At 30.2% G+C, this 14,415-nt stretch overlaps 2 protein-coding genes across 5 annotated transcripts in view; one reads left to right on the plus strand and one right to left on the minus strand.

Moving 5' to 3' along the window:
• Nucleotides 1-196: 196 nt before the first annotated feature.
• EndoG (endonuclease G, mitochondrial) lies at nucleotides 197-1,835 on the minus strand. 4 transcript variants are annotated; one of them, XM_076396776.1, is made up of 5 exons: nucleotides 1,583-1,737; nucleotides 1,107-1,238; nucleotides 807-1,043; nucleotides 480-660; nucleotides 197-425 (listed from the first exon to the last, which is right to left on the minus strand). In XM_076396776.1, exons 1-5 carry the CDS (start codon nucleotides 1,612-1,614, stop codon nucleotides 318-320), a joined length of 690 nt encoding a protein of 229 aa, XP_076252891.1. In that variant the 5' UTR covers nucleotides 1,615-1,737; the 3' UTR covers nucleotides 197-317. The 4 variants fall into 4 exon arrangements, with proteins under 4 accessions (XP_076252891.1, XP_076252890.1, XP_076252889.1 ...); XM_076396775.1 differs by having other exon boundaries at nucleotides 1,107-1,277; nucleotides 1,583-1,730; XM_076396774.1 differs by having other exon boundaries at nucleotides 1,107-1,388; nucleotides 1,583-1,730.
• Nucleotides 1,836-2,369: 534 nt separating this feature from the next.
• Osi23 (DUF1676 domain-containing protein Osi23) overlaps nucleotides 2,370-14,415 on the plus strand; it is a 52,243-nt gene continuing 40,197 nt past the window's right edge. The window contains exon 1 of the mRNA XM_076396777.1: nucleotides 2,370-2,774. The gene's annotated coding sequence lies outside the window, so the exon portion shown is untranslated. The remainder of the gene's footprint in view (nucleotides 2,775-14,415) is intronic.

Below are 14,415 nucleotides of genomic sequence, written 5' to 3' on the forward strand. Positions count from 1 at the left end.
TATATGAGTGCTGTAAAATATTTTTCTTTTGAAAATGTATATATATTTAGAACAATTGCGTTAGCATTAGCCGACTTAATATTGGGGAATATGTATCTAAAAAATTAAAATTAAAGGACTCTATGAAAACAAAATATATTAGGTTGCTACATTTCATACATACACACACACACATATATATGTATATAGGTAATACTACTGATAGAAATTATTACTTTGTAATAAATAACACAGTTTACATAGATCATATATTAATAACCAGTACTATTTCTATTTCATAATGCTGATGTCTCTTCTCTCTAGTATGATTGAGTTGTTTACTTCTCAATGTTATTCATTTTCCCATTAATTTTACTAAGTCTGTTTTTAGCAACACCATCAAAAAATAATAAACCAGAAGCTTTTTCAATGAGATGTGGTGGTACCTGAATGACAAATAGGATGAGAAAAATAGTATATTAAAATTATTGATATCATACTTGAAAATATTCTAGTGCTACTTTATCATCTATTGGTTCATTTGCCATAACATAAGATTCCATGTCTAATTGACCCTCTTCTGTTTCCCCTACCACAACCTTGAAGAAATGTGTAGGTACAGCAACATGGTTAGCTCCTATAACTTCATATTTAACATACAATTTACCATCAGACTCTTTCCTGAAACAAAAAAAATATGTTTCTTGATATTACCTATATTTTTAAATCAATAATTTTAAAACAATACTAATTTGTCTCTTAAATGTTTCCAAATTATTTGTTATAAAAGAAGTATATCCAACATAATAGCAAGTAATAAAACTTACTTTGGCAAATATAGCGGTCCTGTACAACAATAAATATTTCTATAGGATCTTGTCATTTTTCGAACATATCTTTCTAGTTTATTCCACATATCCCTATTAAATCCTTTTCCAACTTGGGGTGCCATATTCGATAAGTAGAATGTTTGTTCAATATGTTTTTGATTTGATTTATGATTGCCAGCTGCTGCAAGATGTCCTCTGTCATATCCAGATCCTTTATAATCTGAATTATCTGATCTACAAAATAAGGAAATATTTAGTGGAAAAGTATATAAAAGCGTAATGTTTAACTTATGTTACCTGAATAAAGGATGAATGCTTTCATCAGGCACAAACTGACATTTTGATCTGTCCACTTTTTCATTTGCTTGAATGCTATCTTGAGTTATATGTTCGAATACCCAATGGGCCACTCTGTTTCTTTTGTCATAACTTAAAACATAATCGTCAAAAGACCTTATATTATCTAAACTAGGAAAACCATATTTCATAATTTGGGAAACTCTATTCTTATATTGTGGAACTACTTTATCTGGTACTACTGGCAAATTTGAATTCGGAATAGGGGTAGCGGCATTAACACTATCAAAGAATGAATAATTTGGATTTTTAAGCGATACATTAGAAAAGAGATTACTTATTTTTGTAGATATCAGATTGTGAAAACATGAGGATTGTTCATCCTGTTTTACATTTGATAATGAATCTACCGAAGTGGTACCAAACAGAGGCAGACCTGGTTTGTTCTCTATTCTATATAAAGATAGGGTATTTACCAAGGACCTTTCATGATAAAGGTAACCAGCATAAAAAGCTGAAGAAGCTACTGTTGTAACAATAATCACATTTTTAAATGCCCTAGTAGACATTATTTCGTTTAATTTCTTGAAAAACTCGCGCAACTTTGAGGTTATGTAACTTATGACAGGCATAACCGATCAGGGACGTATTACCACAAATATAATTGCTTATTAATAATTAGTGTGATTTAAACTAAATACACTATTGGATTGTCAGAAAATGAATTATAATTTAATATAGATACACATAAAGTACCGAGTAGTACCAGAATATTATGGAAAATATTGATGTGAAAATAAATATTTAATTATACATCAAGTAAAAAATGTTAAATGTGTTTAAACAATTATTATTATTGCATCAGTAATTTATTATTATTCTATTGCTTTATATGCTTTATTGCGCAATTAAAAGATACATTTGTGATTTTCGTAAAAATCTCTATTGTGGTGCTAAATTCTCTTAATTTTATATATTTCATATATGCCATATTTCATTAATTTTTAAATAAGTTGTTTTATATTACTTTCATTAAGAAGTTTTTTTCTCCACATAGTTTTACACCACACGATTATTCTTTTAAATTAATTATATAGTATATTAAATTTAATGATATTTTGTTAGTAATTTTTTTAAATTATTAGGTAGTTGATACATTTTAGGAAATATTTATATTAGATAATTGCAAAGCAAAGTTAAAAATAGCTGAACCAATACATTTCAGTAACTTTATTGTTTTTAACTTTTTCTGAGTGTTGTATACCGGTTTAGCTAATAGAGAAGTCATGTCGTGTTGATTTAATTCTTCAAAAAACTATTTTGTTTTGTTTGTTTGGACAAGGTTCATTTATTGGTACTACTTTGTTTCCATCTGTAATTTTGAAATAGACCTGGTAAAATTAAATGCGTTTTCATATTTATTATGGTTCTTTGCTCTGTAAGTTCCGATAGAGTGAGTACTTTTCATGCACCATATCATTCGTCTCAAACACCCCCTTTTGTGGTTCATTGCCACAAATTAACAATAACGTTCTAGAACTAAGAATGATAAATTTCCATGTCAATTTATTACTAGCTGGTTGTTTAGTGGCTAGTTTCTTTTGGTAGTTTTATGTGTGTTCAATGTGTGGATATATTTGGAAAATTTTCTCTTTAGAAACAGTACAAGTAAGTTAAAATTAGTTAAAATAATGTTTAATATTCTTTCATTTTATTAGATTATAGGTATTGATATAATTAATTTTAGTTATTGTAAAATAGTAAGCTGCTGTTGTAATATTACTTTTATTCCTTTTTATTGCTAATTAATTTTTTATTTATTTATGCATAACGGGTATGAAAACGGACAAAAAATTAGTCTTTTTAATTTACCCTTTTAACATCTTCAACTAACCTATTCGTGAGTCAGATGATATTGGCAGATTTAATATGGATTTAATCAAGAAAACTGGCTACTGCGATGTTGATGATGAGCAGATGTAATAACTTTTAATAATCAATTTAAATTAGGTGTTTATTTAATTTTAGAGATTCATTGATAATGTATGAGATCATGTGTGATTCGTGGGCATTCATTTAATATTTTCCGATCAAAACACAAACGATGTTAATACAATTAAAAAAAAATCATAGTGACTATTAAAGTTAAATTTATTTTCAGCAGAAAAAATTGGTTTAATTGTGGCAGCTGTCAGGTGATTTATGTTTACTTTGCAATATTTTTATGAATAGATTGATGGTATGGTTACATCATAAGAGTGCGGTAAAAAAATTGAGTTTCGAAACTATGTTCACCAGAGACATTGCTATTAAGAAACTAGAAGGAAGCGTATTACACTTTGCGTGCTTTAGTTCGAAAATATTTAGTAAAATATGTAGTGACAAATTTAAAAGCGTTCGCCTATAGGTTGATCAGCGATATTTATTGGCAGAAATGTGTATCAATTCGAACTGTTGAGCGACCTAACCTCACTATTTAATTCGATGATTTTGACATTTCTCTATATATAATAATAGTTCTATGTACTGTTATTGAGTTATTAAATGTCTATAATAACTAACTAACATTGCATAGTCGATAATCTAATCATTATCATTTCTTGATTTACATAAGACACATCTTATCGAATTTTTCTTGAATTTTTGATTAGAATGATAGCTTGAATGGATGAGCATCCAGAATCGGGGGAACTCAATGCAAATGTAATCCAATTTGGCCTGATAAAATTTGTCGGAGAAACTTTAGACAGGATTTCGGAATCACTTATCGTTTAAAGTATTTTCTTTTTTTCGCGACTACACAATTTTGTACCTTTCACTTACATGTATGTTCCCAGCGGCATTTTATATACTTCCATTTGTTGAAGGATATGAAAAGATTTCTCGATCGCCTCGAACAGTAATATAATATTAACCAAAATAAGAACAATTTTATATGAATTCCTAGTACGAAATTGTTTTCACGTTGTTAAATTTACGTAATTTAGTAAAACTAAGTTTCTGTGTATGATGTTAAAAGTTAAAATTGTGTGGGTGTGAAGGTAATGCGCTTTTATAACCGCGAGCATCATTAAAATAACCAGAAACACCAAAATGGTTAAATTAATAGCCGGTAAAATAATTGTTTTAGAAGTATGCGTAAACTTTTAATATACGGTCATGTTTGTTAATAGTAGTTGTAAGGGCTTGATTAAATATTATTTACTCATTGTTGGATTCACGTCCAGATAAAATAATAATATATGTTTCCAACACAACAATACGCTCCCAACTATCAAGTAATGACAGCCGATGTCCACTGATGAAAATTGATGAAATCGGCTGGCTGGGTTTCGGACTTATCACACATTAGTAGACACTTTGCCTATTCTTCTAGCGGGATTTATTCGTAACAATAAAAAATGCCTGGCACGCGGCGTTGTCGGTTCTTGTAAATTATAATATTTGACAAATATTATATAAATAGAATAAATTACCGTGAACTTACAAATTAACCAAACATTTTCCTTGAATGTCTAAGTGTCTTTACAATTCAAAAAATATAATCTTTCCAAATCTTCACTGCCTGATTATCTCGGATTTCATCTAATATAGCATCTATTGGAATTTTAGCTTGCTATTTTTATATCATATTTTTATCTAATTTTAATAGAAATATCTTTTTACCCAATTTATTTTCAGAACCTACATGTGTTTTAATCTGTTCTTCACATTCCCTTTCCTTTTCTGTCAGCTTTTTCAACGGGACAATGATAATTTATTTTAATGGTCTCTTGGCGTTTTGAATGTCTCTTATCCTTTGAGACATTCTTATAAATTCCTGATCGATTACATTCGAATTTAGAAGTGGAAATATTTTGACCAAAATAGCAACTTGCAAATAATAAATAAATAATTAATTAATAAATGTGGATTTAGTTGTTGTTTCAATATTATTTTTTCGCACTTCAAAATCTTCAAGTGAGCAAACTTCAACGTTTGTTGTTGAATTTTTGTCGAATTTTAATGTTGTGGAATGACTTTGTATGACCACCGAGTTGTGATTTTGATGGGGTATGATCACATAATGAACTTTGAGCTATATTTATCCGAACTCAGAATCAATTGGGTCTTACCCATCCTGATTACTGGCGTGACTAGGATCAATTTCCTTGTCGGATTTTACATTCTTGCCCAGGACAATCACAAATATTAAATAAAATAAATTTACGACCATGCTCCAGCAGGATTCGAACCTACGGCTATTGCAACAGTAGGTGGACCGCCCTGTCGCTTTTACCACTGCGCCAACCAAGCCGGCTATACCGAATTGAATACAAATGAAAAAATTAAAATAAGAATTGAATAGATACGCACCCGGATGATCATTTGAAATGTTACAAATGCTACAAAACTTAAAATTTATATTGTATATAGATTTCAATTTTATTTTGATTCCGCAATTTTTAATAAAGCGAAAGCATTTTAGTGGAATTAATGAATGGTCGTTTATGAACTGCTGACTGGTTTGAACGTAATAGGATGCCGTAAAATTCCAATAAAATACAATATTTCACTATAAAAATATATATAACATTTATGAGCTTTTTCTCTGAAGCTTATTTAATCTGATCGTATAATATAATGGCTATCAAAATTGAGATTATTGCAATATAATTTTTGATTTATCAATATTTTGAATGACCTTATTTTATTTGTTATAATATGGTTCTCGTATATTAATCATAGGTAACTGATTTTATGTAAAATAGCATCACTGTAAAATAAACTATTTATTATACGCAATACTGTTCATAATTATCAAATTCATATCATAATTATCAAATTATGACTGATGTGAGGGAAAATCGGAAGTAACAGGTGAATTGAAAAGTCCCCGGCCTACCATTTTTTTGGGGAAAATTGGTTTTTTTATTCAACATAATTCCTTTCAAGGGTGATACACTGATTACAGCGACCCTCCAACTTTTCGATACCATTTCCATTTCTGTCGCTATGGGTCAGATCTGGATAATACGGTGGATGAGGAAGCAATTCGAAGCCCAATTCATGGATTTTTGCCATCATTTTCACTGACTTGTAACACAATGAGACAATGTTTCATTCATTATCATATATCGACGCAAAAACTAGGGTTTATTACTCTTGATCATCTTCAAACACTGCTTCGAATCATCAACTCATCGTTGTTTTTGCTCAAAAGTGAGCTCGCGCGGTACCCACTAAGCACAGAGCTTTCTCATACCCAAATATTCGTGAATGATATGATGTACACGTGAATGTATGAGTGTCTGCTATTTCATTCAATTTCAATTTACGGTCATTCAAAATAATTTTGTGGATTAAAATATTTTCGTCGGTAACAATCTCTTTTGGGCATCCACTGCGCGTTCACCGTCTTCGATGCCCATTTCACCACGTCTAAACTTAGCAATCCTTTCAAAAAGCAATATTTTATCAACAACGCGAAATTCCTTTTTATCTATTTTTTTCACAATAACAAAGGTTGATTCACTCAAAATGCTATAATTCACAAATTAATGATCCGACAGCTGTCAAATTTATACACGCATCTGTTGAGGGTTAGGTCTAACTAAAAAATATATGGATTTAATTCTACTCTTCATAATTATTACATTATGAGTGATGTGAGGGAAAATCGGAAGTAGTTCAGTATAAAAACCATTTCTTTTGCATTTTAAGTTCTAATCATATCATATGAGAAGTCGTAGAAATATTGCAGGCAACTGCTGTTATGGTGATTACAATGATTAAAGCGTTCAGCCTCAGATGTGAGGGAAAATCGGAAGTAGTTCAGTATAAAAACCATTTATTTTGCATTTTAAGTTCTAATCATATCATATGAGAAGTCGTAGAAATATTGCAGGCAACTGCTGTTATGGTGCAATGATTAAAGCGTTCAGCTCTTACGCGGAGTTGACGGGTTCGATTCCCGACGGGGTCAACAACTTTCTCTTGTTTTTGTTTGGTTAGAACATTTGTCACATCACCTAGACTAGGTAGCGGATCCCGGGGCCTGAAGCGTTCCTTATTTTCAATCATTGTTTATTTATTCCTATTTTTCCTCATAGTCACCGCGTAATTTTTTGGGTAAATATCTTTTTTAGGTAAATATTTCTTATAAGGTTATGAAATTAAAAAACTAACCATGTCATTTGAATAGATTCATTATTTTAATACATTATCAATTTAATAAATAATTTAAAAAACGTCTTAAACCTAGATCAGTATTAAGGTATTATCAATTAATGCAATAAAGTTCAACCTTTATGACGATTTCATTTATTTTTTTAAAATATATTTTAAAGTCTCCTTTTTACCAACGAGGGTTTATCTGTACTGGACCTACAGTTTAATGTGGACTCCGAACCACGGCCCTTGGCATTAAGTCTACCAACTGGCGAGTGACCAACTTAGAAATCACCCCAGAAGACATATGATCTTACCCAGCCTGGTTCATTGTCGGAATTTGCACTCTTGCCTAAGGACAATCATAAATGTTGAACAATCGCAAACATAAATTTACATGCTCCAGCAAGATTCGAACCCGCGACTATCGCAACAGTTTTCGCCTTTACCACTGCGCCGACCAAGCCGGTTCGATTATTTTTGGTTTCATAATTGTGTTCAAATTTATTCATTTATAAATTCGGTATATTCATGGTTTACCCATTCAATTAAAGATTCCTAACATTTGGCAGCTTGCATAATAATTTTTTAAAAATTATAAACTAGCAAATTCAAACGTTATTACGACGTTGGAGTAAATCTAATTATTTTTTTACGAAAATCGAATATTTGTTTATACTGATTTTTTGATGTAAATTCAACGCAAAATACCAAATCGGTAGATAATTCATAAACATCCATTGATGTTTTAGCAAGTGCGTTTTTAAATGACAGTGGAGACCGAATCAACTGCGTTTTATGCATTTTTGCTCTAACATGACCGGCGTCGCTATTTCCAGCAATGGGAAACCCAAAGGAAAACTATAATTAACGTGAAATCAAAAAACCGGTTTGTGTTTTCATTCATTTTGTCTGTCCCTGTCTGGTGGTTGTTCGGTTTGTTTATTTACGTACATTTTAGGTTTATTGTGTTTGATGGATGTTGGTTTTATTATATATTAGTACTAGTGATCTCGTAGTGGTCAACATTGGACCCTACCTGGATTAGTTTTTTAAATTTAATTTTTTATAACAGTAATAATCATTGCATATATGTTTTGAATTAGAACTATTGCCTTAACTTAGTCAGAGACAAATAAATTATAATATAGGAAAAGTTTTAAATACAGAAAACTATTAATTTACTTTAAAAACTATTTTATTTAACAGTAAGAAGACGCGACTTGTTGAAGGGTGATTCGAAGCGACACTGAGGGATTTTATCTATTAGAAAACAGACCAACTCTTCTCACTCGTTCCCAATTCAAGTAGTTTTAAAAACAGATGGCCTTTGCACAAGATAGTCAAGGCCATAACTATAAACGACCATATAGATGTACGTAGTCGTTATTCCGTCTGGACAGCTTATAGTTATTGTAAAATTGTTTTCATTTGAGTATCGATTGTACCTTCGTCCGTTAGTTAGCCTTCGAAGAACTTCGAATAACTTAAATTTTGGTGACTCAAGACTCCAATAGTCAAATGGAAAAAAAATGAGCTACTGCAATACGCCCTTGGTGGCCATTCACCCTGAGCTGCAAGCTTCTGTCATAATTTCAGTCACAGCTACTTCAGTCCGCCTTTGGTGCTCTTACGCCTTAAACCGTGATGTAGGGACTAGGGGTGTTTTTATGGCTAGTAGTCGTTGAGCACCTTCAATCCACATTTTGTGACCTTATTGCTTTAACATTTAACCACAACAAGGAATGCTTCGAGTACCTGAGGATAGAACTCTAAAGAGAACTACCTTATAATCTCCGCGGAATCCTACTGACTGAGCGAGTTATAATGTGGTAAAGGAATTTAAACACAGAAAAATTAGATGCATATTTGAAGAATGTAATATAAATAGAAACAATTTTCTTGAATTCACAAATTAAACCAATTTTTCTATTAAGACTCAAGCTAAGATTTCTTGGTATATTTTTTCACCTCCTATAATATAAAAAATGCAATATGAATAAATTTGTGTAAACATATTTTATTATAAAATAATTTTGAAAGGAAAAAAAGAGAAAACAAAACAATATCTACTTATTTATCATTATATAAACATTAAAATAACAAACCAAAGTTTATTGGTATAACTTCTATAATATAATAAATTTAATATGAAAAGGAGAAAAAGAGAAATTAAAACAACATGTAAGGTAACAAAAATAATTTATATATATATATATATATATATATATATATATAAACTTATATTCATGACATATTGTTCTTATTTATTATGATTAAAGTAAAATCTTTAAAGTAGGGTAGGTATCCAGAAATTATATAGCAACACATATCCTATATTTTTGGCCTCATTTACCGATGCTTCAACACTTGTTAGGTCACTTTTATGATTTGCACCTCAGGAAATCAATTTGTTTGCAGAATATTATATAAATCTGTTCGAGAAAGATGTATACAGGTATTCACAGAACACACGAAAGAGAAATACATTGATATCAAAATGTTTTTAGAAGGAAACACTACATTACTTGGATATACAAATGTCAATTAGGTAGGTTAGAACTCCAGGGGATACAACTACATAAAAAACGGGGCCAGAACTTTAATGTAAATATAATCAAACACAACCCTTACCTACAAACTATTATAACTGTGTACTTAATTGTATTTTTAAGTCCTTCGATAATATATGCATTAGATTTACTATAATGTTAAAATAAGTTATACTTCATAATAGTATTTTTGTTTCATTATTTTTTAAAATCTAGATGACGTATGTACAAAATAACTTTGGATCTTAAACTTATCTTCATGTCATGTTGTTCTTATTTATTATGATTAAAATAAAATCTTATTTCTTTAAGGTATGGTAGGTATCTAGAAATTATATAGCAACACATATCCTGTATTTTTGACTTCATTTACCGATGCTTCAACACTTGTAAGGTCATTTTTATGCTTTGTACTTGAGGAAATCAATTTGTTTGGTGAATATTATATAAATCTGTTCGAGTAAATAAATCTAGTTTTCAAATTGCCACTGCTTAAATTATCTCGGATTTCATCAAATATAGTACCCATTGGAATTTCAGCAATTAGTTTGGATGCAATCATGTTTTATCTGATTTTGATAGAAAGATCTTACCCAAACCATTTTTATGTACCCCATAAAATTTAATATATTTAATGTATTTATTGTATTCTATTTCACATTCCTTTATATGAATTTTATACCACCCTTGCGTTGGGGTTGAGGAGGATATTTCGCTGGTTTAACGAGGGTGATTGCTCATCCCTCAATACTTAAATAATATGAAAACACAACTCATTTAATCATTAGTATAAACTAGTTGGGTTTCTCGTTTATTAAGAATAGAGCGTTTATTTTTATAGAACGGTTTATTATGTCAGTTTGTTTGTCCTTCTCGTTCCATGCGGTTACCACTTCAGAAGAATGCATTAGCTCTTGAGGCTATACACAATTGACCCGACAATTTAAACAGATCATAATGTTATATGGTATATTAAGTTTTTCTGAGATAATACAAAAAGTGACATAATTTTCAATGCTAATTTCGAATTTTTAGCCTTTTGCAATTTTCATTGCCTTTAACATTGTTTGTCACTTAAGTCAGCATAATCATGTACAAAATAAAGATAGATATCGCTTGTGTGGTTTAAAACTTGGATATAATAGTAATAAAATAAACCTAAAAAATAGAAACAAGAATATTTATTCTTGCAATATCCAAAATAATATTGAATTGTATTAATTTAAAAATAATATTTGCAATAGAGAAATATTTCACCAAACGAGGACTATGGATTTTTTCACTATATGTGAATATGTGGAATCTTAAAACGCATAGCTTTGCTTTTTGGGCAACACCCAAGATGAATAATGAACTTCATCCTTTACGTGAAAATTTAGATATTAATGTGTCAACGTCAAGAAAAAAAGTTTAGAAATAAATCAACAGGTAAGAAAGTATTCAGAGAATTGTGATTATGTCAGATTAATCACACGTACAAAAATGGAAGAGAAGAATAAAATTAAAATGACTAGCATTCAAATAAAAATACTTTAGAATTAAGTACCATACTCAATAAAATAACTTTATTCTACCTTGTATACTAAATTAAAGCTATAGATATTAAAAATCTAAAGCAATAACTTCTGAATATTTTAGAAATATCTTGATTTTCTGATTTGCTGATTTATCTGATTTGCAAAATGAAAACTGTTTAAGTCAATTGAAAAGTCCCCGGCCAGACATATAGATGGCGCTACTAGAATTAAATCAATCTGTTTTTTAGTTAGCCCTAACCCTCAAAAGATTCGTGTATAAATTTGACAGCTGCAGGATCATTAATTTGTGAATTATAGCATTTTGAGTGAAGCATCTTTTGTTATTGTGAAAAAAATGGATAAAAAGGAATTTCGCGTGTTGATAAAATATTGATTTTTGAAGAGAAAATATACAGTTAAGGCAAAAATTCGGCATGATGCTGAGTTTGCGGACACTGCCCCAGGAAAATCAACCATCAAGGATTGGTATGCTAAGTTTAGACGTGGTGAAATGAGCACCGAAGACGGTGAACGCATTGGATGCCCAAAAAAGGTTGTTATCGACGAAAACATTAAGTGGACTGCACACGATGAATTCGCTCCAAAGCGTGGGAAAACACAAAGTCGGCTGGCAAGGTTATGGCGTCTGTATTTTGGGATGCGCATGGAATAATTTTCGTTAAATACCTTGAAAAAAGAACCATCAACAGCAACTATTACATAGCGTTATTGGACCGTTTGAAAGACGAAATCGCCGAAAAACGGCCGCATTTGTAGAAAAAGAATGTGCTGCTTCACCAAGACAATGCACCGTGTCACAAGTTAGTGAAAACGATGGTAAAATCCATGAATTGGGCTTTAAATTGCTTCCTCATCCACCGTACTCTCCAGAACTGGCCACCAGCGATTATTTCCTGTTCTTAGATCCCAAAAGAACGCTCGCTGGGAAAAATTTTTCGTCGAATGAAGAGGTGATTGCTGAAACTGAGGCCTATTTTGAAGCAAAGGACATGTCGTACTACAAAAATGGTATCGAAAAGTTGCAGAGTCGCTATTATCAGTGTATCACCCTTGAAGTGAATTATGTTGAATCAAACCACTAATTTTGCCAAAAAAATGTGTTTTACTGGGGGACTTTTTAATTGACCTGTTTACTACTATACTAACTTTTAATTAACTATCTATTTATATATTAAATATTTGAAAGTTTTATATTGTTCTGTATAGATTTTAATAGAATTTTTTAAAATATATTATGGATGAAGATCGATCAGATTTTATTTGGAATTCAAATACTTGCTGGTTTAATAATACTGCCTATCAGAATGTTTACGGGCCAATGCGTTCAAAATGAAACAAGATTTTTTGGATTAAATTAGGTTCTATATTTATAGTTAACGTTGAGTTATGTTGTAAGAGTCGAGGTGGATGTTATCTGCAATACGGTCAGTCCGAAGTTATTTTGTACAAACTTAATCTAGATTTAAAGAAATAATGAAACAAAAATACTGTTATGAAACATAACTTATTTTAACATTATAGTAAATCAAATGCATATATTATCGAAGGACTTAAAATACAATTAAGTACACAGTTATAATAGTTTGTAGGTTAGGGTTGTGTTTGATTATATTTACATTAAAGTTCTGGCCACGTTTTTATGTAGTTTTATCCCCTGGAGTTCTAACCTACCTAATTGACATTTGTATATCCAAGTAATGTAGTGTTTCCTTGTAAAGACATTTTGATATCAATGTATTTCTCCTTCGGTTGCTCTGTTAATACCGGTATACATCTTTCAAATTAAAATTAAAACTAGATTTAATCATTGCATTGTCCTTAATTCATTTGCCATATCTGCAAAACAGTTACTATTCTTTCTCTCCTGATACATTTTAACCAAATACTCATGTATATATATATATATATATATATATATATATATATATATATCTGCAGTGAATTATTAATAAATGTTTTGACTAATAAAATCTAATCAATTATTATTCCAACGTTTACCTTTTTCTGTCAACTTTTGTTGTCATAACACTATTTTTACTGACATCTGGTTCCTATTAATGTAAATTGTAAATTTTACTATAACAATCAACAAATTTCATATGGTGCAAATTGTCAAACATCTATATCTATATATTTAGAAATTTGGAATAATATATCTTTATCTCATCACTATTCGTATTTTCTCTGATTTTTTTATGTAGTTAAAAAAGTAGCTCAACATATTTTTATGAAGCTTCTTTAGTTTTATTGACATATAATTATTTTTATACAGTAATCCTTTTTTATACGCTTCGCTTATCCGCGGTTTCGCTTTTCCCTAATGCATAATTATAATTTTTACCTCCCAACACAATGTCGCCTATGCAATCATTAGATCAGTTTAAGTTTAAGTTTAATAATGGTCTAGAAAGTTTACTACAACCGTTTAAAAATGCGTAGAGAAAATTTAGAAAATAGTGAAACAACCAACAATCCCTTAATTTTTAAAAAAATAAACTTTGTTTTGTTACATTTGTATTTTCTATGTACATATTACTTTGTAACTTTCGTACTATATGTTTTTATTAGTTATTTTGTTACTTGTAGCAACAATTAAAATATACGTTTGAAAATACATTTTATATTTACGTACATAAGTACATAGATTTTTCTTCATTAGTGAATAGACAAATAAATTCAACTATAGATCTAATAAAATTACATGTATGTAAATGTATATATCCCTCTCCAGCCGTGATTTGACCAACAGCTGCTATCTTATCGGAACGTAACCACCGCGGATAACGAGAGATTACTGTAAGTCAAAGTCATAATGTGAATTTGTTTCTTTAATTTTGGATTATATCAAATTACGAATTTTCAATAGCAGGATAGTCCAGGACTTGTAAAAACCACAATTGATAAACATTTTAATAAATCGAGTACATAGCTTTGATAGTTTTTAAAATAAAGTTAGTGGACGTAACAACGACTTGGTACTTGTCAAAACTGATCGTTAGATATTATTGTTTCTCACAGATATTAAATTAATTAATTCTCACGGGGAAAAAAACAAATAGCTAAGCTGCG

The sequence above is a fragment of the Rhynchophorus ferrugineus genome, unplaced genomic scaffold (genome assembly GCF_030347505.1).
Source record: "Rhynchophorus ferrugineus isolate W39M unplaced genomic scaffold, kcgeb_rfMv2 rfM2, whole genome shotgun sequence".
In the NCBI taxonomy this organism is placed as follows: Eukaryota; Metazoa; Arthropoda; class Insecta; order Coleoptera; family Curculionidae; genus Rhynchophorus; species Rhynchophorus ferrugineus.